The sequence below is a fragment of the Sander vitreus genome, chromosome 2 (assembly GCF_031162955.1).
Source record: "Sander vitreus isolate 19-12246 chromosome 2, sanVit1, whole genome shotgun sequence".
Classification (NCBI taxonomy): Eukaryota; Metazoa; Chordata; class Actinopteri; order Perciformes; family Percidae; genus Sander; species Sander vitreus.
In genome coordinates, this window is record NC_135856.1 from 1,297,327 (window position 1) to 1,322,936 (window position 25,610).

Genomic DNA, 25,610 nt, shown 5'->3' on the forward strand with positions numbered 1-25,610 from the left:
CGTTCAGACGCGAAATACCAAAATAAAAGCCTCTAGTTCAACTACAGTGGAATACAGTATTTCAACTTCACACACAGTCCCAAAACAAACAATGAACAGGGCGTCATATACAAAGATGGATATAAAGACAGATATTTTCATGATTTTATTTCTGTGTGGACAAAATTGTATTCTTCAACCAATATATTTTAAGTATGTCATTTAAAGTTTAAAGGGGAACGCCACCTTAATTAAGAATTCCAAAATGTTACTTCAATGGCCAAGGAAAGTTTAATCAATATTTGTGAACATGAACTGCTCGCTCTCAAAGCCAGGAACCAGAGAAGTACAGGTATGCCGTCGGCAAACAAAAGACAACAAAACAATTTGACATCACAATGAATGAGGCATGAACGTGAGTCTAAATTCTAATTTCTGTAAATGTTTCTTTCTCTTCATTCTTAGATCAATAAACGTTTAACTTATTACATTTATTAAAATCAATACAAGTGATTAAACAGAATAATAACAGAAATATTCATCTCATTTTCACTATTATCAGATTAAACTCAAACTGTAAATCATTTTTCTTACCAGACAGTGTTTTTAATACAGACATCAGATGAGATTAAAAGCTCAAACAAAACTGAAACATCAGAGCCAAATCTGAACATCCTCAAACACTGAAACTAAAGATTTGTCGTCTTTTCATAGAAAAAGAAGCATCAATTTTTGTAGCCAATGTTTCATTTTCTTGTGATCTAAATAAACACACTGCTGATATACAGTAATTATCATATTATTATAGGGTGGAACTTCCCTTTAACATATTCATACACTGTGAACAAACAGCAGAGAAATGATCACTTTATATTTCTTCCTCTTCATTACTGAATCAAGAACGTTCAACTTATTACATTCATTATAATCATAATAAAAGTGATTTAACAAGCCTTTCTTGACAGAATCACAGAAACATTCATCTCATTTACACATTCCTCAGATTAAACTCAAACTGTAAATCATTTTTCTTGCTACACAGTGTTTTTAATACAGACATCAGATGAGATTAAAAGCTCAATGAGCCAGATAGAAAGCCATCTCATCATTGGAGCACAACAAGATTAGCCGACAAGCGCAGAGCACAGCTAGCTAGCTGGAGGTGGGAGGAAAAAAGTTAGCCTGGAGCTAGAAACAAAGCTAGCTAGCTACCGTCTGTAATGTTAATCAGATACTGGTGTGCTGCAAACCAGAAACTACTGTATGCTCTTATTGTAATCTACCAGCAATACTGTAGTACCTGTATTTGAAATAAATACCCCGTACATTTACAGGGTTCAAACTGACACAATGGTGGTGTTTGATTAATTCTGACCCAAATTGCTTTGTTGCTCTTCTGGCTGTTGTTGCATATATGGTGATATTTTTGCAAATGTTTCTTAAGAAATGAATGATCTCTATCCACTGGAACGCTATGGTTTTTCATTTAAAACTTAACTTTAAAACTTATTATACTTAACAATTATACTTATCAAACAGATTGAATTAGAAATAAAGGCCTGCCTCTAATAAAAGCCTGCTTTAAATACAAGCCTGGTACCTTCTGCAGTTTAGGTAAATAAAGGCCCCGGCTTTTATTTGAGGAATTACGGTACTGGAGCCAGAACATTCTGACACTAAAATGTTATGTTTCAGACGGACACATCAGGAGAAAATTAACTTTGTTTGAGAAACATTACTTAACTATACAAATATAACTTTTCATCCATTCACACGACGTTCACTACACTTTCAAACGAGGCCACGCCCCTTTAGGAGACAGGAAGTGGGGACCGTTTCAGACGATTGGCGCTGTGTGTGATGAGCTATCTTTAGTTAAAGATAATCTTTTCTCAAGTTTTTAAACAAATGTCGTAAAAAGTTTCACAGAAGTGCCCCAAAAACCTGAAAGGAACCATTTTTAAAGGTATTTCAAACCACAGCCATGCAGTGAGTCATCCTATTTGGTAAAACTTTATAATAACCATCGCTAATATGAACTATTATAACTATTACAATATCTTTATTGTGACTATCATTGCCATTGTTCATCACACCCCCAACCGGCACCATCAGACACCGCCTACCAAGAGCCTGGGTCTGTCCCAGGTTTCTTCCTAAAAGGGAGTTTTTCCTCGCCACTGTCACACTTACGCATTCATGCACGCTCTTGGGGGAATTACTGGAATTGTTGGGTCCTTGTAAATTATAGAGTGTGGTCTAGACCAACTCTATCTGTAGTGTCCTCAGATAATTCCTGTTATGATTTGACACTATAAATAAAATTGAAATTGAAAATTGAAATTAATAAATGGTAAATTGATAGTTAACTAAACTTAAGTTAATACAAATTATTAGTAAACATTATGAATCATCATTCCATTGTTTGTTGACAGTAAAATAACTATTAACTAAAGTTTACCATTAATTAGTGGCGGTTATTATAAAGTGTATATATCAGTGACTCCTTTAATGTATTGTTTTCTTGTAATTTTGAGTTGGATTTACAAAGAGATTGTGTATGTGTTGGTCAGCAGTGTAAGTGTTTCTGTGCACAGGAGTAGAATCTCCGTCCTACACAGAACACAGAGACACTGAGGAACCAAGCCCCCCTAACCAGAATCCAGGATAAAGAGGTTCAGTGAATGTGGTGTTGAAGGTGTGGAGGTGGATCAGTGAGTCAGAGGAGACTCTGTAGAAGGACAGAATGCCAGCAGGATAGTCCACATACACTGCTACTCTATCAGAGACAGGGGAGGAGGATGAGTTATTGTCACTGTTATTGTGACAGACAGAGTAATCAGAGCACCTCAGACTCCAGGACTGATCATTCCATCCAAACAAACAGTCTTCACTGCGTCCTCTCCTTCTGATTCCTCTGTAACTCACTGATGAGGAGGAGAGAGGGAGGACTGTTTCTCTGTTATTGTGCCAGACAGAGTAACCTTCATCATCAGAGCACCTCAGACTCCAGGACTGATCATTCCCTCCAAACCTGCAGTCTTCACTGCCTCCTCTCCTCCTGATTCCTCTGTAACTCACTGCTACACGAACATCTCCACTCTTCTCGACCTCCCAGTAACAGCGACCAGTCAGACCATCTCTACACAGCAGCTGCCACCAGTAGTCAAACCTCTCTGGATGATCAGGATATGGCTGCCTCCCTCTCTCTGCTGTCACCTTCCTGTTGTTGTCAGACAGTTTGAGGTCTGTGCTCACTGTGTTTGTGTCCAGTGTGAGTTCAAAGGCCCCTGAATGAATGAATGCAGATACAGATAGAATGCAGATACACAAGCTGTAAATTCAAATTCCTTCTGTTTTTAAATGTTTCTATGTAAAAAAAAAACTGCTACTGTTGCTACTTGGGCTGCGGTGAGTTAGCAAGCATAAACTACAACAAACAAAATTAAGTCTGACGGAGAGAAAGGGAATGATGGCCGGCCAGCCGCAGTTAGTCTTTGGGAGAAAAAGACATTTGGAAAGAAAGAAGTTGAGGTAAGTCAAGACATTAACGTAACGTTACTTTCTATTTTAGAACGCTAATGCCAACTCATGACGTTGTGGTTAATGTGTCTCATTTTAATGTTAGCTTTAAACGTTAGCCACTGGAGCTGAAAACATCATGTGATGTTATTTTATTTATTTTATTTAAATTTATGTGTGTCTACTTCTAACATTTTTGGTTGGTAAAATAAATATGTTGTCAATTCAAATCAGAGCGTCTTCTGTGTCTAGAATTAATGTATTCTTGAGTCTATAAGGTAACAATAATATAATATGATAACCTTGTTTAAAATGGGTTTGACTAAAAGACAATGTTGGATTTGTCTATACTACTAGGTACGTATACTATGTTGACTGGGTTATATAGAATTGCATTACTAAAAAGAAACTAAAATACAATTTTGATTGACTAAAACTAGACTAAATGTCGTCAGTTTTCATTGAGTAAAACTAGACTAAAATGTCATCAGCTTTCATCGACTAAAACTAGACGAAAAAAGTCATGGATAATTCTGACTAAAATAAGACTAAAATGCTCAGACTTTTAGTCGACTGAAACTTGACTAAAATTAGTATGAATGTGACTAAAACTAATAAAAACTAAAATGACAGCTTGACACAAAGACTAGACTGAAACTAAAATTAAAACAGGCTGCCAAAAACAATACTAGTAGCAACGGTGCTTTTCAGGTGTTGCGCTAATAACGCCGCCCAAGTAGCAGTGCAGTACAGTACAGTGTTTGTATACGGTTAGAAGATGGCTGTGTCTCATGTGACTTTGGTATTTGTACACGCTATGACTATACAAATCACAACATGTAAATAGGAAAATGTTGCCATTATTTTGTCACTTATTGGGAGCAGTAGGCTAGATGGAGCCGGTTACCTGCAGCATCTGTGCTAAGCTAGGCTAGCGGTGGGTGCGTCACACAAAGTTACGACATGCACGGAGATGAGAAGGGTATGTATGGACATATCTAACTCTGGGGCATACGGTGAATAAGCTAAAATCCCAATAAGTCGGCGTGTTCCTTTAAAGCAATGAAAAATTATCCACAGTTTTTGACAATGTGACTTCCATTTTAACTGATGCTTGTTAGTAATAAAAAAAAATACTAATATTAACACAATACTAATCCTACTGTAAGATGTTGTGCCTTGTTTTTATGAATCAAAGTGAAAGCACACTCACACTTCCTCTGACCAGGTTTCAGCCTCTGCTCTCCACAATGTTCCAGCCTGGAGGAAGAAACAAAGTCAGAATGAACCTTCAGAAGCTTCCTCATCTCTCATCTTCAAAATATATCAACACCTCAGGTTTCTAAGGTCAAAGATTAACTCTAAACATCAACATAATTGAGACGTCCTCAAAGTGCTCCAATAAGAATGTAACTTATTAATGGGAGTTGATTCTTAGCGGGGATGAGATTCTCAGCACATCAGTTACTGTCTTCACTGTTATCACCAGGGCTGCTGGTACACACTGTGAAGCAACAGTGAGCTCTGCTGTCTGTTCATACCTTAGAGTGTCCAGTCTGCAGTGTGGATCCTCCCGTCTAGCTGAAAGCAGCTTCACACCCAAGACTCCTGGATGATTGTAGCTCAGGTCCAGCACTCTCAGATGGGAGTGGTTGGAGCTCAGCGCTGAGTCCAGAAAAGTACAGCCTTCCTCTGTGATCAGACAGCCTGACAAACTGGACACACACACACAGAAAATGACTTGAATTTACAATAATAATAATAATTAATTCATTGTCGTCATGTATTTCTTCTTCAGTTTAAATTTCCTAATTTTAGCTAAATGTTAAATTGTCTCATTAGACCACTTCTTTCAAATACATTGTTGCTAAACAGTCAAATGCCACCAGAACTTGTCACAAGTTAATTTGTCTTAAATCTGCATTCATTTATTTTTGACCTCTCACTCAACTGTCAAACTTCTGCAGTGGCCCAAAGCCAGTCCAACAAAAGAGCAAAATGAAGCGGAAGAGTCTGTGGATATATTGGATTTAAAAGTTGGCATAGAACCCGACAAAGTAATTTGACTTAAGTTGGTATAGCCCTAAAGCTTTCTCTATCAAGGCTGGTAGACAGCAGACATCTGTAAGACGCTTCACTGCATCAGGTTCAAGATAGGGCCCATTAACTTGTATATGAAGCAACATTTAAATGGTTATTTGTTTAACAGAAGCTGAATCCTGACCTGAGAGTCTCCAGTTTACAATGTTGACTCTTTAGTCCACCAGAGAGCAGCTCCACTCCTGAATCCTTCAGGTCGTTGTTACTCAGGTCAAGTTGTCTCAGACTAGAGGACTCTAAGCTGAGAACTGAAGACAGATTTTCACAGCTTCTCTCTGACAGGTTACAGCCACTCAGCCTAAACATATGAACAGAATATAAGTGCAAACATTTATATCTGTATTTGATATTACTTACACTTATATTTAGGTAGGCATTACTATTATCAAATATGGTTATCAAAAAATGGTTAACTAACTGAAAACACTGTGTGACATATCTATTTCCCCCTTTACAGGTTTATTATTCCTGACCTGAGAGTCTCCAGTTTACAGTGTGGAATCTCGAGTCCAGCAGAAAGCAGTTTCCCTCCTGTATCCATGAGGTCATTATTACTCAGGTCCAGCTCTCTCAGATTAGAGGACTCTGAGCTGAGAACTGAGGACAGAGCCTTACAGCTTCTCTCTGACAGATGACAGCCACTCAGCCTAAACATATGAACAGAATATAAGTGCAAACATGTTTATGTGTATTTGATATGACTTACACTTAGCTACCAGGAAATTAAAATGACAACACCTTGTGAAGGATTTGGGTCACCCTTTTCTCACTCATCTAATTATCACCACCTAGTCAACCAGTTGTTTCCTGGAAGCGAGAGTGACCCTTCTCCAAAAGAAAGCCACATTCAACCTGTCTGAAGTTAGCAACAACAGACCTGTCTCTCTTCTTCCGTTTTCTCCAAAACACTCAAACGTGCTATTTCCAACCAACTCAATTCTTATATTCACCAAAACAACCTTCTTGATCCCAACAATTTTTGTTTCAAAGCAGGCCACTCAACTCATTTTCACCCTTCAGGATGTGTGTCCTCAGTTTCTGCACACTCTGCTCATATCTTACCTCAAAGACCGCACCTAACGGGTAACTTTGAGAGAATCTGTGTCAGAACCTTGTTCACTCACAATGGGATCCTTCAAGGTTCTGTCCTGGGGCCCCCTCCTCTTCTTTCTGTACACCAACTCCCTCTCGGTTCTGTTTTTCACTCACATGGGTTTTTTTCTACCACAACTAAGCAGATGACACCTGACTAATTATTTCTTTTCCCCAGTCTGAAACACAAGTACCAGCAAGCATCTCTGCCTGTCTGACTGACATCTCTCATTGAATGTCCACACACCACTTGAAACTCAGCCTTGACTGAGCTGTTTTTCCTTGCAGGGAAGGGCTCTTCCACCCAGATCAACAACTCTGTGGTAGTCCCCACCAGGACTGCTAGGAACCTGGGTGTGACACTTAGCGGCCAACTCTCCCTCACTGCCAACATTGCTGCAATAACCCAATCATATAGATACATGATGCATAACTTCAGAAGGATACTGCCTTTTCTGACCCTCAGGTTCTGGTTCAGGCTCTTGTCAATGGCCAATATGCTTGCTGCTCCCTCACTGCGAGGGACTCCTATAGTCACTCAACGAAATCGAGACTTTTTGCTATCATGCATCTCAAATGGTGGACCCGAGCTCCTCCTTGACATCAGGACAGCCGGAGGTCTACACATCCTCCACCGCAGGCTAAAAACACATCTCTTCCAACTGCACCTAAGAAGATGATGGTTTTATCAAATAAATTGCACTTACATGTTGTATTTTTAGCTTATTTGAAGCTAATGTACTTCTATGTGATTCTTGCTCTTCTAAGTTTTACCTACATGGTTCACTGCACTTGACAGTCACTGTAATTCACTTTGGATAAAAGCATCAGCTAAATAAAATGTAATATAATGGATCACCCTTTATAGCTTTATTATTCCTGACCTGAGAGTCTCCAGTGCAGTAGAAAGCAGCTTCACTTCTGATCTGTATTTGAAATGATGTACACATCTACAACACATCACATGTTTACAGTTGTCCAGACTGAGTTAATGATTCAAACTCAACAAATGTATGTCTTGTATTGTGTATATTACTGGAGTCAGAAAACTATTAAAGGAAATTTAAAAAAAAAATAGATATAGTCACATCTGTTGGATCCCAACCATTCACACTAATTAATTTCAGCCTACAAAGTGGCAGATCTTTTTTTTTTCATTTGGCTGCATTAATTTGTGGAGGTACAATGAAACTGAAGAAATAATTTGCAGGTGTTTCAATTGATTAACTAATCAATTTGTTGACGAAATATTGACTATCAGTTGACTAAAACATTCGTTAGTTCAGAAGAACCATACACATTTGATACAGTTAGTATCTTCAGTAATCGGTGCACTTACAGAGTTTTTGTGGAGGCTTTGACCACTGGCAGCAGCCTCACAAGAGCCTCCTCTGAAGCAGAGTATTTCTTCAGGTCAAACACGTCCAGATCGTTTCCTGATGACAGTAAGATGAATACCAGAGCTGACCACTGAGCAGGAGACAGTTTATCTGTGGAGAGACTTCCTGAACTCAGATACTGTTGGATCTCCTCCACTAGAGAACGATCATTCAGTTCATTCAGACAGTGGAACAGATTGATGCTTCTCTCTGGAGACAGATTCTCACTGATCTTCATCTTGATGTACTCAACTGTATCCTGATTGGTCTGTGAGCTACTTCCTGTCTGAGCCAGCAGGTCTGTGAGGAGATCCTGATTGGTCTGCAGGGAAAGACCCATGAGGAAGCGAAGGAACAAGTCCAGGTGGCCGTTTGGACTCTGTAAGGCCTTGTCAATAGCAAACCTGTGGACGTTAGACATCATAGATTTTTTGCTGAAAACCAGTCGCACTTGTTCACGCAAACTTTGCCCAAACATCACATTCTTCTTTCTGTTAATGACTGATCTCTTTACATGAAAAGCAGCCAGAAACTCCTGAACACTCAGATGAATGAAGCTAAACATCTTTTTGTTATCATTCTTCCTCCCACGTTGCTCTTTGAAGATCTCTGTGAACACTCCTGAGTACACTGAGGCTCCACTGACATCAATGCCACTCTCTTCTAGATCTTTCTCGTAGAAGATCGGGTTGCCCTTTTCCAACTGATGGTAAGCCAGTTTTGCTAATGGCTCAATGCACTGAATGCACTGTTCTGGGTCATACTTCTCTTCTGCCTGATGAATCTGAAACTTCAGGAATTCTGTGTACATCTCAGTCAGGGTCTTGGGCAGTTCTCCTCCCTCTCTGGTTTTCATCACCTCCTCCAGAACTGTAGCAGTGATCCAGCAGAAGACTGGGATGTGGCACATGATGTGGAGGCTTCGTGATGTCTTGATGTGGAAGATGATTCTGTCGGCCCGCTCCTGATCTCTGAATCTCTTTCTAAAGTATTCTTCCTTCTGTGGGTCAGTGAACCCTCTGACCTCCGTCATGATGTCTACAAAATCAGAATGGATCTGATTGGCTGCTGCAGGTCGTGTGGTTATCCAGATGCGAGCAGAGGGCAGCAGTTTCTTCCTGATGAGGTTCGTCAGCAGCTCGTCCACTGAGGTTGGCGCTGTAACATCAATTTTAACTGTCTTGTTTTTATTGGTGGAGCAGTCCAGATCAAGGCGGCTCTCATCCAGTCCGTCGAAAACAAACAGAAGTTTGAATTCACTCTTGTCAAAATTGCTGTTTCCTGATTCCTGCAGAGCTTTAAAGATGTAATTGAGAGCTTTTTCCTTGATGTCCCTGGTCTCTGTGATACATTCATGAATGAGCTCTGCCAAACAATATTTTCCCCCCTTTAAATTCAGCACGCGGAAGGTAAAGGGGAAAACGAGATGCACATCTTGATTGGTTTCTCTTTTACACCAGTCCAAAACAAATTTGTGCACAAGAAATGTTTTTCCAATTCCTGCGATTCCATTGGTCAGCACTGTTCTTATGGGTCTGCCTTTTCCAGAGGGGTGTTTGAACATGTCACAAGGTGCAATTGGTTTCTCTGTATCTGTTGGCTTCACCTCCTCAATCTGCCTGATCTCATGCTGTGTGTTGATGTGTACGTCACCAGTAGCTTTGATGTACAGATGTGTGTAGATATCATCCAGAGGTTGTTCATCCTTCTTCTGTGTCCACCCCTCTTGTGCACACATATACACATCCTGAAGGTGTGTTTGAAGACAGTCTTGGTAAAATGAGATGTGTTGTGGCTCTGGTACTGGAACCATCCCATCTGTGTGATATAAATAGAAAAACAACGGTAACATAGAATAGGCGGTATATATAAAGATGCCTCTATTCTCACAAGCATCAGTAAACACATGCAACTGAATATTGTGGTGGAACAAGTTGTATGTTGACTGTGGTTGTAGCTGCCCAGTACAACCACAGCGCTGCACTCGTAACCAATGACCACTACTGGTTAAAGGGGACATATTATGCTCTTCCGTATTTTCTGTCATATCTACAATGTATTCAGAATACGTTACTCAGTTTGAGTAATGTAACGGAATACTTTACAAATTACATTTTTGGGCATGTATTCTGTATTCTGTAACGGAATACGTTTTGAAAGTATCATTCCCAACACTGCATGTAGCTACATGGCAGTAAACAATGTCACGTTACTCCTGAAACAGTTCTGGTTATGAAGTATTTGGTTTATAAACCTTTATCTGCTTTATATTTTTTACTGTAGAAAGTGCTGCTATATTCCATTAGTGTGCACGGCTTAGCAGTTAAAGAATATGGACCCCAGCCAGGTGGACCAAAACAATGATGATGAATGGCAATGGAAATAAGACAATTATGATTTGTGATTGAAGCAACGTTTGCAAGAACCAGGGTGGCCTATTGATACACCAGGTCAAAAATGGAATGCATGCAGACAGTGTGAGTGTCATAGCACACAGAAGCAATTCCTGGTGAGACGCAGGAGAAGCCAGACCTGGAGCCAACCCATAGTGCTCGGAACTTCCAGGTGACACGAACTGCAGCCCCACGCATTTCAAAACATCGTCTGGTCAAGTAACCCCAAGCTAGCAAGTAGAAGAGTGACTCCAGTTTGACAAAGATGCTGATTCAATCCTAGAAGCAACCGCCAAGGGGGAAGCCTTCAAGCACCTTCAAGCGATGACCACCATTATTGTCTTTCTAGTGGTAGAGAAATTTCGACATAGAAATGAAATAGATAGAAAGGACATTTCCATTCAAATCAACCAAGCAGAATGGTCAGAGTGGCAGCAATTTAAAATTTCGACTCATGGAGGTGAGGTTTGCAGTAACAGATAAATGAGCAGTGGAGAAGTAACTTTACGAGACAGAGAGCCAGCCGCTAAATGAGTCAAACTTAATGCTTCATCCACAGAAAGCACATTGCTATCGCCACATGAGTGACAGCTTCATTTGGCTCGTTTTCTGTGATCAATGTGGTGAGGGTTTAAGGCGGAGTTAGCAAGTTAACATTAGCCAACTAACAAATCGTCCACCGGCTGTCCGACTTGACTGTGGATTTTTTTGCCACTGCTGCTGCCTGCTCTCGTTGACTTTATAGGCGAGGCGCAGTTCATTTCAAACTAGCCTAATGTCTCCCAAGCTGCATTGGGCGTCACTCCTCCCAGCGAGCTGCTACAGTTTAAGGGCCTACTGATGCATATTGTCACCATGACAATTAACAACAATCAAATGACCGGTTTGAACAGTTCAATGGCCTTTCTATCCATTTTATTTCTAGGGATTTCAGTTGGAGGAAAAGAAAGCAGGAAAAGGCCCCATTCATCATGAGCAAGAGAATGACCAATATCCTCCAGCTCAGGAAGGAGCCGAAGAGCCTGAGGTGACAGTAAAAGGAAGCGAGTGAAGAAGAGAGCCCTTTCTGGGAGCTGCACCACATCCTTCACAAAATATTCACAACCTTGACAAGAGCTGAGTGGTATCGCTGGGAGAGGAAGGAGAGGGCCACTATGCGAACTGCAATTTGCAGCGGACAGCGCAGTGGACAGCTCACCACTTCCAAATCTGAGATCGATAGCTACCTCAGAGACACCTTTAGTGATGCAAAAAGGGAGAATGATCTTGGTCAATTCAAGTCTTTGATTAATCCACCTTCACCAACAGTGGGCAAAGCAGCCCATCTTGAAGCAGATTCAGGAGGTGGTCCCCCAGGACCAAATAGGGTACCCGAAAGAGCCCCCCTACAACCATAACTGCCCAGGTCTACTCCACAGGCATCTGGAGGAGGGGCAAGGTTGCTCATTTAAGGGGGGGGGGGGGGATGTTTGGATTCCGAAGGAGGAGAATTCAGAGAACTTTGACTAGTTCAGAACCATTGTTCTGCTCAGTGTTGTAGGAGACCTATTCTTCAGCATTGGGTCAAGGCACCTGATAGGTTTCCTCTTAGGGAATGCGTACATTGACACCTCGGTGAAGAAAGGTAAGATCCCAAAGGTACAGGATGTCTGGAGCACACAGGTGTGGTCACGCAGCTGATACAGGAAGCCAGACAGAACAAGGGGGGACCTGGTGTTGCTGTGGTTGGACCTCACAAATGAATATGGCTAGATAACCAACAAGTTTGTTGAGGTGGCTCATAACTGGGCACCACGGCCCAGTCAAATCCTGAGACCACATACTGGATTACTACAACAGCTTTAGTTTGAGGGTCTCCTCTAGGACAACATCAGAGTGGATAAGGCTCGATAAGGGGATGATCACTGGATGTACACTTTCAGTGATCCTCTCTGAGCGAGCGACCAATCAAGAGCTGGAATCATGGGGCGACCTCTAGCTCACCCAGATAGTGTGTGCTTGAGGGCTTCCAGAGAAGAGTGAGCAGGTTCCCAAGAAGGTTGTTGGGTCTTCCTCAAAGCCTGAGCAACACTACCCTGTACGAAAAGAACAACATCCTGAAGCTCCCTTATTAGTAGTCTAAATGAAAAGTTCAGGGTGACTTGTACAGGTGAGGCCCTGCAATACTGGGAGTCAAGCAACCCCAAAATCTCCCAGGCCGACATCCGGGTTAGAACAGGTCAAAAGTGAAAGGCAGCAGAGGCTCAGTTGAGACAGAGACACATGGAAAGGCTGGCTTTGGTAGTAGCACAAAAAACATACTACAACAAGGTGAAGGGGAAACATAGGAGGGCCATGATCCAAGGGGAGGTTAGAGCATTAGTCGATGCCACTTGGATGGTTGGAATACAGCAGCAGGGAGCCTGGGCAAGATAGAAGCAAGCAGTGGAGTGAAAGGTGACACAAGCTCTGGAGGGCGGAGCCCCACCGCGTTAAGTTCTTGATTCATGTGAATCTATGGGAAAGTCAAGTCACTCGCACGTCCTCAGTCAAACCATTCACCTTTCATCAAAACTGGTGGGATGAAGCAGCTTTAAGGACCTCCTCCTCCATTCTGCTCTCAACTCGGCAGGACTGGGAACTAAAAGTTGACCTGGGGAAGCAACTCCATTTTCCAGTAAATGTTGCTCTCACACCTTGAGGCAAGACATGGTGCTGCTCTCCGAACCCTCGAAGTCTCGGTAATTCTCTTAGAACCTATAGTCCCGCGGGCAGAATGCATCAAGAACTCTGACGAGATGAAAAGAAGCAAATACACCCAGCTGGTGGAGCAGTGCCGCGAGAGAGGTGTGAGCCGATTAACTTGAGGAAGCTGTTAAGATGCTCGTCTCTATTCAACACACAGTTTATGGCTGCTCCTCTGTTAGCTTTACACTGAGTGCCATGTTTGTGTTCTGACAGCAACCTACTCCAAATGGCTTTATTGTTCCCAATTTATACCGATTTTTGTTGCATGCAATAGAAAACCCCTTTACCTTCAGAATAAAATCAGATGATTTTGTGTCATTTCAAATGCTTTGCACAGCATATCTGAAGTACAGTAGCTTCAGAAAATATTTAAATATTTAAATTTAAGACAGACTTTTTGACAAAATTCTTACACACACACACACACGCACGCACGCACGCACGAAAAAGCAAAATCCCACTTTAATAACCTTTTGCTAATGTACCTTTAGTTTCTTCAACACCACTGGCATCCACTGAAACAGAAATAATGTAATTATTACCATCCAGTTTTTATTTGATTGATCTGATTTGCATTCAAATTCACACACCTCCCTCTCAGACTCACTCTGTCAGTAGTACTTCAGTCTAGTTATGTTTAATTAGCACACACACACACAATACCTTCGGTTTTGGGAGAAATGGCTTTCGTCCCATCTGTCCTGTCAGGAGACGTGACTGAAACCCAAACATTTAACAGCTCTTGAGGAATGCAAAATCATTTAAGGCATTTTGTTAAATACAATTAAACATAAATCAGGCTTTATTTAATGTATGAATTCAGTGGAAACATTACCAAATGTGTTGCTGACATTAAGCGTTATATTCCCTCCCACATGAACATCTGTAAACTGAGGTGAGCTGACGACACTTCCATACTGGGCTGTGACTGCTGGGCTTCCTGCTCCCCTCTGAGTGTCAGCTGATTGAGAATAGACAAAATAATCAGGAACCACAACTCATCAACTCCTGAACTGCTATAAGGGTTCAGATATTCTTTTTTTTGTTAGAGCTGATTTAGCAAAGCCCTGAAGGATCAAGAACAAATAAAGCTTGGTACGGGGTTTCTGCAGGTTTTACCAAGTCACATTTAAGACTTTTGAAGACTGTTTTAAGACCTTTATGAATATAATTTAAGACATACAGGATATCGCGACATAAAAGTACAACGAAATGCAGAGTCACAAAAGTACTTGCATAGTAAATAAATATAGTATTAAAATTGACTAAAAGCGACAGAGTAATAATGGTCTGTACATATACAGCAAATTATATTTGGACAAGCAAAAGAACTACAACACCACAGAATAAAAAAGAATTTTATGTATTTTTTAAATACATTTCAATGAGCATTAGAGGCGTTAATGGACGTAGGAAAATGTAAGACCCGTTTAAAATGATTTAAGAACTAGAACACCATAATTTAAGACTTGTTAAGGCCTAAAATTTAGATTTTGAAATGTTAGACTTTTTTAGACTTTTTAAGACCCCCCTGATGGTAGAAATGTGATAAACTTCAAATGCTTTGCACAGCACATCTGATTACCATATCAGAAACTATTTAAATCTTTAAAATGAATAAAAAAAACCTTTAAGGCAGTTATCTTACACACACACGACAAATCAAAATCACACTTTAATAATCTGTTGCTAAAGTACCTTCAGTGTGAGGAGAGGAAGCTCCTCTGTTCCCTGAAGTTTCTTCAACATCCACTGAAACAGAAAATCATGTGATTACTACTGTTTTTTATTCGATTGATGCAATATGCAAAATTCACGCACCCATGACTGTTTTTATCAAAAGGAGTCTGGTGGCTTTGAAGAGAGCAGAGATAACGGCTTTAGTTCCCCGTCATAAAGGGCCGTCTGACAGCAAGGTAAAGGAATGAAAATATTCTAAACATAGCCTACACTTAAACTGATAGATGTTTGTAGGGGTCTAAAATGTGTTTAGCTGCTGCCCCCGTCCACACCAGGACATTGCTTAGCTTCTGTGTCAGTACTCCTGCCTGCTTCACCAAACTGAAATATACTGTAGCTAACACACTATGGAGAAATAGCTCAGACAACCACACTGATAAAACATCTCAACTGTCCCTTTAACAAACACTGATGAGTCCCCTCACTTTAATGTGGAACTTTCTGCTGACAGTTCCATCAGTCTGCACCCATATGACACTGTCACTGGTAGTGCTGCAGGTATTTTACAGGATGTAAAGGTCTGAAATGAGCTGATAATGACTTGATCTAGCAGGCATCTGAATGCTAGAGATGAATGCAACAACAACATTGTTAGAACGTTTACAGAACATGATGCAATGTTAAAGCTGGGACTATGTTGACTTACTGAGTCTCTGCAGGAAGCTGTCCTTAAGACACTAAAGGTGGATCCATGGACCAGTGGCTCTTGATGGACACACAGCTGGGTTCAGGTTCAGGAGAGTCTGGTCTCTGCTGCTGCTCTGGGCTTCAACACAACACAACACAGAGCTCTGAGAACCGTCAGCTCTGACTGGGAGGAAACTAACCAAGCTTTCTGACACCCAATCCACAAAAGAAAAATGGGTTTAAAGTACTTTAAGGACAGAAAGCAAACAGAAACAGAAAACCTGGTTTACCTCTCTCTCTCTCTCTCTCTCTCTCTCTCTCTCTCAGGTGGATTTTATCAGAAGTTTAAGTTGGAGAACGCTAATAACTCATTAAAAACTAATGTTTCAACCAATAATAGAAGCACAGTATATTGTACTGTATCTGTGCTATGCATAACGTTGTGAATTAGTTATTATTTTATGTATAGAGGTATAGGGCTAACTCCAAAACCTCCAGTTCCTCCTTTTTCCTGTCTTTGCACGTCCCTGATCTCAACTGTAATCTGTCAATAAAAGACAAAAAATAATCTTAAAGTCTTTCTTTTCTCAGATGTTTTGTACGTATTTGTGTCTCACTGCTCAGACTCCAGAAAGTCATCTGCAGTTTGAGTCCCAACATGGCCGCTGTATGACAGCTGTGGTGATTAAAATGGAGGCCTTCTAACATGTGACAAGTGTCATCATCAGTGACGGTGTCACTGCCATGTTTCTCAAAAGCTGTGTTGAACCAACAGTGTGTGTTAATTTTAGAACCAATTAAATCATGGTTTAACTTTAAATCATGAAGTAGGGCTGGACAATTATTCAAAATGTATTCAAAATCCCTTTAAAAACAAACCAAATGCCTGTGTAGTCATACAACATGGAGGAGAACTCAAACTCTGAGCTAACTGAGCAACAGGCGCAGCTTGTGTCTATTTTAATACATTCTGGCCTCAGTAAAGACGCCACACAAAAAGTAACTTTAGCAGACAAAATGTGACTGTGAGACGGTTACAAAATGATTGTTCATTAATCGTAATCAAGGTAAAATGTTCAATTAATCATGAGTTTTATTTTAGGCCACAACATCCAGCACTATCGTGTTGCCCCAAACTTTAAAACTAGCTTAAATGAAGAAAGGATTACATTTAAACCTCTCTTTGAACATAAATTGTAGGGACAGACTCATTTTGAAACCAGAGTGCAATAACATAAATGAGTGATAGATATTTAGGAAAGTGAGCCATCATCTTACCAAGTGGTAAAGTTTCTCGATCCACAGCCCGGCTAAACAACTTTCCCAATCTGCATAACATCACCGCTACTCTCACTGTAGAAGTGAAGAACAAACATCACATGGAAAATGTTACAAGGAGCTGAAATAAAAAAAAGTGACTTTGTATCATAAATCCTCTTTCTAGGACAAACCCAAAAGAGATGCATGTTAGTCCAAACTGGCGGGGCAGAGTGTTGAATAATCTGGGTTTTATCACTTGCTATCTGACATCATTAAAGACAGTCTGGGTGCCCGTTGAGAATATAGGGAGCGGCTCCTGAGGTTGGACTTTGACTTCTGCTCCTTTTATGAGAGCTGTGAAGTTAATATTAACTAACCTGCTCTTTTTCCCACTCACAGGAAGACTGGAAGTAAGTATGGACGTTTACATGCTTTAATGTTGAAAAACTTCATTTTCCTCACCCTGTCTGTCTGAATATATCTTTATTCAGCCTCTGTCTGAGACACTCTTATTTAGTGCCTGTCTCTCTAAGCCCTTCTTCCACAAAAGGCTAGTCTGCTCTGATTGGCTTCAGAGAAAAATATGGTGCACCTTAAAGGTAGTTGTCAAGTTGTGGGTGGAGAAACTCAGATGTGCTTATTCTAATGAACCTGCATGTGACATTGGAAGGGACATAATCAGCCGACTGACTGGAAAAACTACTTCAGTTTGTGGGTAGGTCGGTACTCCAGATACCTAAATGTAAACACACACTGACAAAGTGAGATTTTCATGATATGTCCCCCTAACCCTAACCCTGCCCCCTTTACATACACACTGTAAAGATCTTTGAGGCAAATTTGTGATTTTCCATCATATAAATAAAAGTGACTTTTCACTTTAGGAACATTTTTGTTTTATTTAAGCTTCACATATCTCTGTAACAAACGCTGTCTGTCACATGTTGATGTGGAGTCAAACAAGACAGAAATACTTCCACATTTAGTGAAATGTCCTGGCTCCAGTAACTACCAGAGACAAACTGCAGGTTTGAACTCTTCAGAAACCTCTGGATGTGTTTTCATTCAGTGTGTAGTTCAGGATGAAAAGACTGCTCTGCTGTCCACCAATCCAAACCAACACACATTCACACTTTCATGAAGTTTGTGACACACACCTGCCAATCAAAAACACCTCTCTGCCTTCGCACCAAATCAAACATGAGGAGTACAACACAGGCCCCGCCTCCCCAACATGGATCCTCCTAACTGTGTCTCCAGGTAAAGACAACAAACAGCTGTGGGCGTGTAGTTTTGAGCTGTCAGAGGGTAAACAGCTGATCAAGTTTCAGTCAGAGAGTAAAACGTATTCAGGCTGTCGGAGCAGAAAGACACTCCCTCATTTCTCAGAAGTGAAGGGATTCAAATCTAACGTGTTTCCTGTTGATTACATCTGACTTCATTGAACATATAAAAGCTCACTTTGGAGAAAAAGTCACAAATCACAGAATAAATAGTAAATTAATTAGTGAATATTCAGATCTACAAACAGTAAACACCAGTGTTGACGTATATGATGAATCCCCCAAATATAAGGAGCGACAGCAGAGTTTCTTCATCAAAGGTGTGTAATGTTACCTGTCAGGCTGCTCACCTGTTAAAGTCCCGTCCAGATGAGGTCAGAGAGACGTCCTCCTCCTCCGTCTGCAGACACTGACAGACGCTGCTCTGTCTGTGTTCATCTGAGCGACAGCCGTCACTTCCTCACACCTTTAAATCTAAACCTAGAAATGTCAGTATGATGTCAGAGCAGAGGGCCAGTCTGAGATGTAGTTCTTCCAGTCCAACCTGATCTCACAGAATTCTGTGAGACCAGGTTGGCAGTCAGAAGCAGCTGGCAGCGTTACAAAAGCTCTGTCAGTCAGCACTCTGATGGCTTTCACAGCAGCTGGAGACTCTCCGTGCGTTCATAGACATCGGAAAAACATTTTTCCCAGTGAAAACGTCATCATTCACGTCACTTCATGTGGGAATCAGAGGTGGGAAACTGGGGCTAGATTTTGCTGACAGAGTTTCCCAGTTGGTGACGCGTTGTTGACAACTGACGTTTGATGGAGGCGACTTTGGTTCACTGAAAATATTTCAATGACAATAAACTGTTTCTGCCAAGAAACATACACAGACATAACATGTTTCAAATTATTCATAAATAGGCTGTGTCCTTTCCCGTTCGTTGTCCTGCAGATAACACAAACAAACACCTGTCGTTGTGCTGTTTTTATGCTCGCATAAGAAAACAAAGCAAGCAGCAAGTCTTTGTTATTGTGGCCTCCATGTTTTCACCAGGTTTTCACCCACCTGATGCTCTAGGCTACGGCCAACAGTTGGTGGCAGTCATGCAACAAGTTGTTATGCCAAACGCCAATATAACAGAAGAAGAAGAACATCTCGACCATGTGAACGCGTGCAGTCGGAAAAACAACGTAATCACGGGGGGCGGTCCCTGATATTCCCAGGTGGCATGAATGCACTAACTGACAGAACTCCAAAGAGTCCAAACTGCAGGAACACTGAAGCCCCAAAAGAAGAAGAAACAGAACAGGTTCATTATTAAATGATGGAGGAACAACAGTCTATAAACTCATGACAGCAAACTAAAACTTACAGTGGCCCAGCTGGGTCGACACAAATGTAAACACTACAACACAAACGTGGATGCTCACTTCTGTTGTCGCTCATTTCCGTTATATTTGTGTTGTGGCTTTTCCATTTCTCTTGAACCGTCTGGGCCACCGTACAATCTGTATCAACAGAGAGTGGTGGCATGAAACTAACCAACAGATATCTGACATTACTTTACATTTTCCAAGTCTTAATATATAAATAGAAAACTTGTGTCATATATTTGTAAGCAACTTCCTGTGGGTGCCTGCTGCCTGGAGATGCCTCTCTACACTGCTCCGGGACTCTGTTGTGTGTTTGATGTGTTGGGGGTGTAGAGCTGACAGACAGACGAACTGGACGCTGGGTTCAGGATTGTGGCTCAGACCTTTATCTGGTTTTTATTGTCTCACAGAGTTGCCATTGTATTGCCATTTGACACTGACTAAAGACAGCTTAGTGCTTATACATATTTGTTTATCTGTTTTTGTAATACCTTTTGTACAGTTTCCAAATGCAATACCCTGCATTAGCGCTTTTTAAAGTGCTTAATAAATGAAATACATTTTGAAACTTCATCATCAGTGTCCAATTACAATCTTTGTGTCCAATTCAAATACCTAATGTACAATGTCCAGTACCTAGTGTCCAATGGCAACACCTTGCATTGGACAGACCCTGTACCCATTAAGGTACTTCAAGTGGACATAGGTCATATCTTCCAAGTTATAATGCGTTGGGGGCCAGAAAAATCCTAAAATAAGCCAAAATAACACACTTCTTTAGTAAATAATGAGCCCCAGATTCTGTTATCCCTGATTACAGAAAGCAGGTTTCTCATTTACATGACGTTTAAGAAACCAGTGTGCTGTAATCTGGTTACTGAGGAGTATTTAAGCAAGTCCCAGTCAGCTAGTGAGTGATGACTCTTCTGCTGTCGTTCATCAGAGCACCTGAACATCAGGTGTTACTTCATGTAGCGACTTCTGTGCAACCTCCATAAGCCGCCGAGAGGCTGAGTCAGGGAACAGTCACCTGTATGATGCGCCGTTTGAATAATTCAGTTCCTCTCCGTGATATGTGTTCAAAGATTTATTGTCCATTTGAAAATAGGAAAAAAAACCAAAAAGAAACATAATCCAATTGCATGAAAAATACTGCGTAAAGGTGAACGTTTGCGGTAAACAGAAAATGCAAAAACCCAAACTCACCCCCTCTCTAGCCTCCGCCATGCAGGTGCACAGCTGTATAAATAGACTGATTATTGTCAGACCAACCCCTGTGACGTCCTACATTATGTCATAGGTGAAAAACAATAAACCATAAACAAACATAATATACATGGCTCCTATACTTCATAATCTCTATCAGGCAACTTCATGGAAGTGCAGTGTTGAATCACTGTGTTCCTCAAATTGAATAATTAATCTGCGTTTGATATATTCTGACGGTCTGAACACAAAGTGTTGTTCCAAAGTCATGAAATCTATCAGGAAATTGAATTCCCATAAATACTTACAGGACATTTCGGAAGAAAACAAAATGCCTTTTTCTTTTCTTTTTTGGCCCATTGTTCCCAATTGTCCACATTTCCGATTTACTCCCAAAGGGTGGCACTTTGGCCGGACAATCGGGAACAATTCTGACAAATGTGAATATATGTGCCCCCATAATGTCAGAATTCCTCCCATCTGTCTGTGGGACGAACTGGTATACTATGGGACACTTGGGCAGACTTTTGCAGTTTGGGATCAGGACATGTGAAAGGACCAAATGCCCTATTAAAAAGCATTCCAAATGTCCTGTTGTCTTAGGGAAGGATAAAAATCGTAAAGGGACAAATTTATCACAAATGTCCTTCCCCAACTGGTAATACCAGGATGGATGGATGGGGACAGCACAGTTGTTGCCATGGAAAGACTTCTGCCATTTAAGTCAGGATCCCACTCAGTAGGCCAAGTTTCATTGAAAATCTGGGTTCATGACCTTCTAAAATGCAGCTAAAGACATGCAACTTCTTCAGTATCAAAGATGGTATTCTGTCGAATATGTGACCCAATTTTGGTATTCACTTTTGGGAAGAATGTTGCTATTTAGGTCAGGGAAGATCAAACTCCAAACAGATTGAGTGTTTTTTTTCACCTAAACCTCTGTCATTCCTCCTCTACTCTCCTCCCTGCAATGCATTAATCACCAACCATTTTTAAATCCATGAATCAGTTTGAGTCATTTTTTATGATAAAACAGGTAAACTTGAGTGATGTCAAAGATATAAATCATGTAGTTTATTTTATAAACTACATGTGTTTTGTGTGCAGAAATCTTAATGTGTAAAGTAACTAGTAACTAAAGCTGTCACCATAGTAACAGAGGGAGGCAGCAGTGGCGCTACTAAGCATTGGTGGAGCGAAATTTTCCACTTTCTATAAATTTGATGACTTTTCTACAAAACGATCCTGAATGTTAATTTTTGGTATGATAAAGTGGCCAAAACACTTTTTGTTTCACATGTTTCAAAACAAACACATTTATTCATTTTTCATTGACTTTAGCAGTCTCAAAATGTTTTACAAAAATGAAGTATAAACAGAGTTATGAAAGCTTAAATCTACAAAAACATCTGGATACATCCACTTTTAATGTGACTCTTGTGTTAGGACAACTTATAAAAATATAAAATCAGCTGAGAGCAAAATAAAAAGACCAAACTAAACCATTTAACTAAAGGGAAAGAGGTAAAGATGCTCCAAGAAGGATCTCATTACAACATGTGAGGGTGGACAGAAAAATAGAAACCCTCAGAAACAGCCCTGTTGTAAAACCAGTGTGACAAAGATTCAAATTGTTTGTTTTTGTGACTCTGGCTGTTGATTGAACTTGTTTATTTGACACAAACCCCCTTCAGTCGGGCCAAACATCGTCACTTTAAATCCCCGAAACCACTGGTGCTTCAGGCAGCCGGACGCTGAGCGATGCGATGGCGATCCAGATGTTGCTTCAGATTCCTGAATGAAAAACCTCAGCAGTCAGTCTCCGTCAGCGCGCTGCTAGAAGGACTTCCAGCGGATGGCAGACAGGATGGTGTGGATGAAGTAGAGGAGCGTCGCCACGTACGAGAAGACCTGCAGAGACAAAGAGAAACATCAGGGGAAGATATGATTGGGTGATCCTCTGGTGGGATTGCTGTGGACCAAGTACACACAGAGATACACTGGTAAGAGCCAATGAGGTTTATATTATATTCAATTATATTAGATTCTACTTTATTGTCATTGTGCAGAGTACCAGTACAAAGACAACGAAATGCAGTTTGCGTCGAACCAGAAGTGCAAAAAGAGCAGAAAAGTGCAACGTGATATACAAGTATAGACAGGACAAGAACTATGGTGCAGTGTAGACAGTAGTATACAGTTGGTGGTTTAGAGTAATATAAATTGATCATAAATATGTGTAGTGTATTAGCAGTTACCTTATAAGATCAGAATAAATATGGCTAAGTGCAGTTTCTCCCGGGTTGGACCCTTTTTTAAGTTAGATTAACTGGACTAACAATAAACTGATCTCAGGGTTTCCCAGTGTGTTGCAAGCCTGGAGGCCTATTTCTAATCTATTTTCATAGACGTGTTTTTAACTGCAGTTACAGCGGGGCGGCTCGGTTGGAAACTTAGACGGAGTCATATTTTACAACATCTCCAGTTAGCTTTCAGCACTGACTCAATGTAGGGCCCTATAGAATCTGTCTTATAGCTTTTTTAAATTCTCAATTTTTTGATTCAGTCCATGATTCTGTTGTCACAAAAATACTACTGGGCTCTACATGAATGCTGTCATCAGTCTGTGACTAGCCTCAGCTGGACCCCTGTTGAAATAAAGACACTTGTCTCTGGGCTAAACAACATTTCCTATAGCCTAGAAATCTAGACCCCCCTAGCAGCAGCAGATGTAATCTGCAGCAGGGTCGTCTGGCAACTCTCTGTTGGCTTGCAAGCTGGAAAAACCAAACTCTGGTCAGGCCAATCACATCGTGTATAGAGTCGGTGGGCGGGCTTAACATAATGACGGCAGAGTTGCGACAGTTCCGCGTGAATTCCCTGCTACTTGAAAACAAAGAAGATGGCTGCTGCTGCTGGGAACAGCGGTCTTTGGAATCGGCTTTGGCCGCGACTCTGGAAGACTTGGAGTTCAGCTTTTCTTTGAGAAAAGAACAAAGAACGGCCCTGAAGTCATTCTTCAAAAAGGAAGATGTGTTTGGAGTTTAAAGTTCAATCTATCAACTAGCGTTGCTCTGATTGGTTGTAGAGCTGTCCTATTGTGTGCAGAGGGAATTTGAAAGACAACCGTTTATCCCGCCCCTCGGATTGAGTCCTGCCAATGGGGAGTTCCCTGTCAGGCTATGGATCTTATATTGTATGTGTGAATGATGTCTTTTTCCAAGCTTTATAAATAAAAGTAGCCCACACTTTGTCAAAAAGCATGCAGCAGGTTGTGACAGGAAGCAGTAAGACTGACCACTGCAGAGATGTCCAGCTTGTAGTTTTTGGAGCCGGTCCCGTCGTTGAAGTCCAGGGTCACTTTGGCCAAAGTCACAGCAGCGCTGAGGTAGAAGAAGGCGGCGATGCCGTGATACGCAAAGTCCTGACGGACGAGAAAAGACAAGACGAGGGTAAGAAACTCTCAGTGAACCTGTCAAAACGAACGCTGACGCACTGTAACACAAAACCGTTGAGACATGGTGTCGGGCTGCAGTTACACATTTGTTTTTGTTACAGCAGCAAGTTACCAAGGACACACACACACACACACACACACACACACACACACACACATGCAAGGAACATGTATGTTGTAGAATAATGTTCTTACTATTTGCAGATAAATATAATAACAACGTAAAAGGTTTCCATAAGAGACCAAGTGTGTTTTGGTGTATGCTTATTTAGCTTAAGCCATAACTATAAGATAGTTAGGGTCACAGTGGCCTCGATCAAAGTACACTGAGTAATAATAACAAGTGAAACAGGAGCAGAATGTAGCGCTTTGCGTGAGAGCATATGAGGACGAGACATAACACAGTGGCCCCCACCCTGGCATGTGTTGTGTGAAGACAGCAGTCCCCGTGCTGGAGAAGAAGAGGGGGCCCAAAAGAAAGTATAAGAGATGAGGGGAAGAATACATCGGGGCTCACGAGGTCTGACAGTCTAGAGATATGTGGACCGGCTCTGGCTTTTTGTCTGTTGCTAGGGAAACTTAGTCTCCGCGTGCTTTGAGATCCCATAGATCTGTGTATTGTAACTCTGATGCTTGACTGATTAAACAAATGTATTTGACTTTATATTATCGTCTTATTTGGCTCTTGCTTAGGATCAATTTAATACCAAATTTAACGAATGCGCGGGATATTTAGGTCTTTTATTCGGACAGACACATTGTCCCAAAAGGGGGGGACACAGAGGAGGTAAACCCCAACAATATACAAGTGTAGAATAAAATGTACAACCTATACATAGTACATAATAGAGAGGAAATGAGTGGAGGAAGTGAAGGAGCGAGAGACTTACTGCTGCCGCCCAGCTGCTGCTGTTGTGATGGCCGTCGCAGGCGAACACCACCATCCAGATGAAGGTCATGACGAAGCAGAAGACGGACACGAACATGACCCAGGCCTGGGGGTTCGCCGGCACCACCAGCGTGCACGCCACCAGGATCCACACCAGCCCGCCGAAAATCTGCAGGAACACCAGAGGAGACGTCCAGTCAGCTAACCGTCACGTAACAGAGCCTGAAGTAGTTTATGTCCAGAGCACAACTACCGTTAAATAACTTCGTTTTTCAACCTCGACCCTATCTCCCCATGTTTCTGTGTCTAAGTGTCTGATGGGAACAACCATCTCTGAAACTGGTCCGGTATTACAGTTTTTGCTGCTTGCTTACACACTAAAAGTGAATGCTTGGACAAAAGAATCAAAACTCTGAACTTTTTGTAACCATGCCTTAAACAAAGACACCAAAACTACAAACAGATTTTCTGCTTTGCACTTGTTTGCAATCCTCTAACTAACATTAGAAACTTTGTTCACCAATAAAAACTCTTGCAATTATTGGGGAAACAAAACACAAACACTATCTGACATTGACAACACACCCACACACA

The 25,610-nt window shown here is 41.1% G+C and overlaps 2 protein-coding genes across 3 annotated transcripts in view; both read right to left on the bottom strand.

Moving 5' to 3' along the window:
• Positions 1-116: 116 nt before the first annotated feature.
• LOC144532023 (NLR family CARD domain-containing protein 3-like) lies at positions 117-18,580 on the bottom strand. The gene is made up of 13 exons (XM_078272508.1): positions 18,453-18,580; positions 16,838-16,912; positions 15,579-15,698; positions 14,891-14,944; positions 14,028-14,153; positions 13,856-13,909; positions 13,678-13,707; positions 8,033-9,890; positions 6,075-6,248; positions 5,726-5,899; positions 5,043-5,216; positions 4,715-4,761; positions 117-3,269 (listed from the first exon to the last, which is right to left on the bottom strand). Coding segments are annotated over exons 3-13 (3,369 nt in total). The 5' UTR covers positions 15,580-15,698; positions 16,838-16,912; positions 18,453-18,580; the 3' UTR covers positions 117-2,592.
• A 1,958-nt stretch (positions 18,581-20,538) lies between these two features.
• LOC144532008 (myelin and lymphocyte protein-like) overlaps positions 20,539-25,610 on the bottom strand; it is a 7,272-nt gene continuing 2,200 nt past the window's right edge. Inside the window, exons 2-4 of one of the 2 annotated variants that reach the window (XM_078272472.1) lie at positions 25,018-25,185; positions 23,969-24,094; positions 20,539-22,581 (exon numbers count right to left, since the gene is read on the bottom strand). In XM_078272472.1, the coding sequence (XP_078128598.1) occupies positions 22,507-22,581; positions 23,969-24,094; positions 25,018-25,185 (369 nt within the window). In that variant the 3' untranslated portion in view covers positions 20,539-22,506. The remainder of the gene's footprint in view (positions 22,582-23,968; positions 24,095-25,017; positions 25,186-25,610) is intronic. The other variant, XM_078272481.1, reaches the window with a different exon arrangement.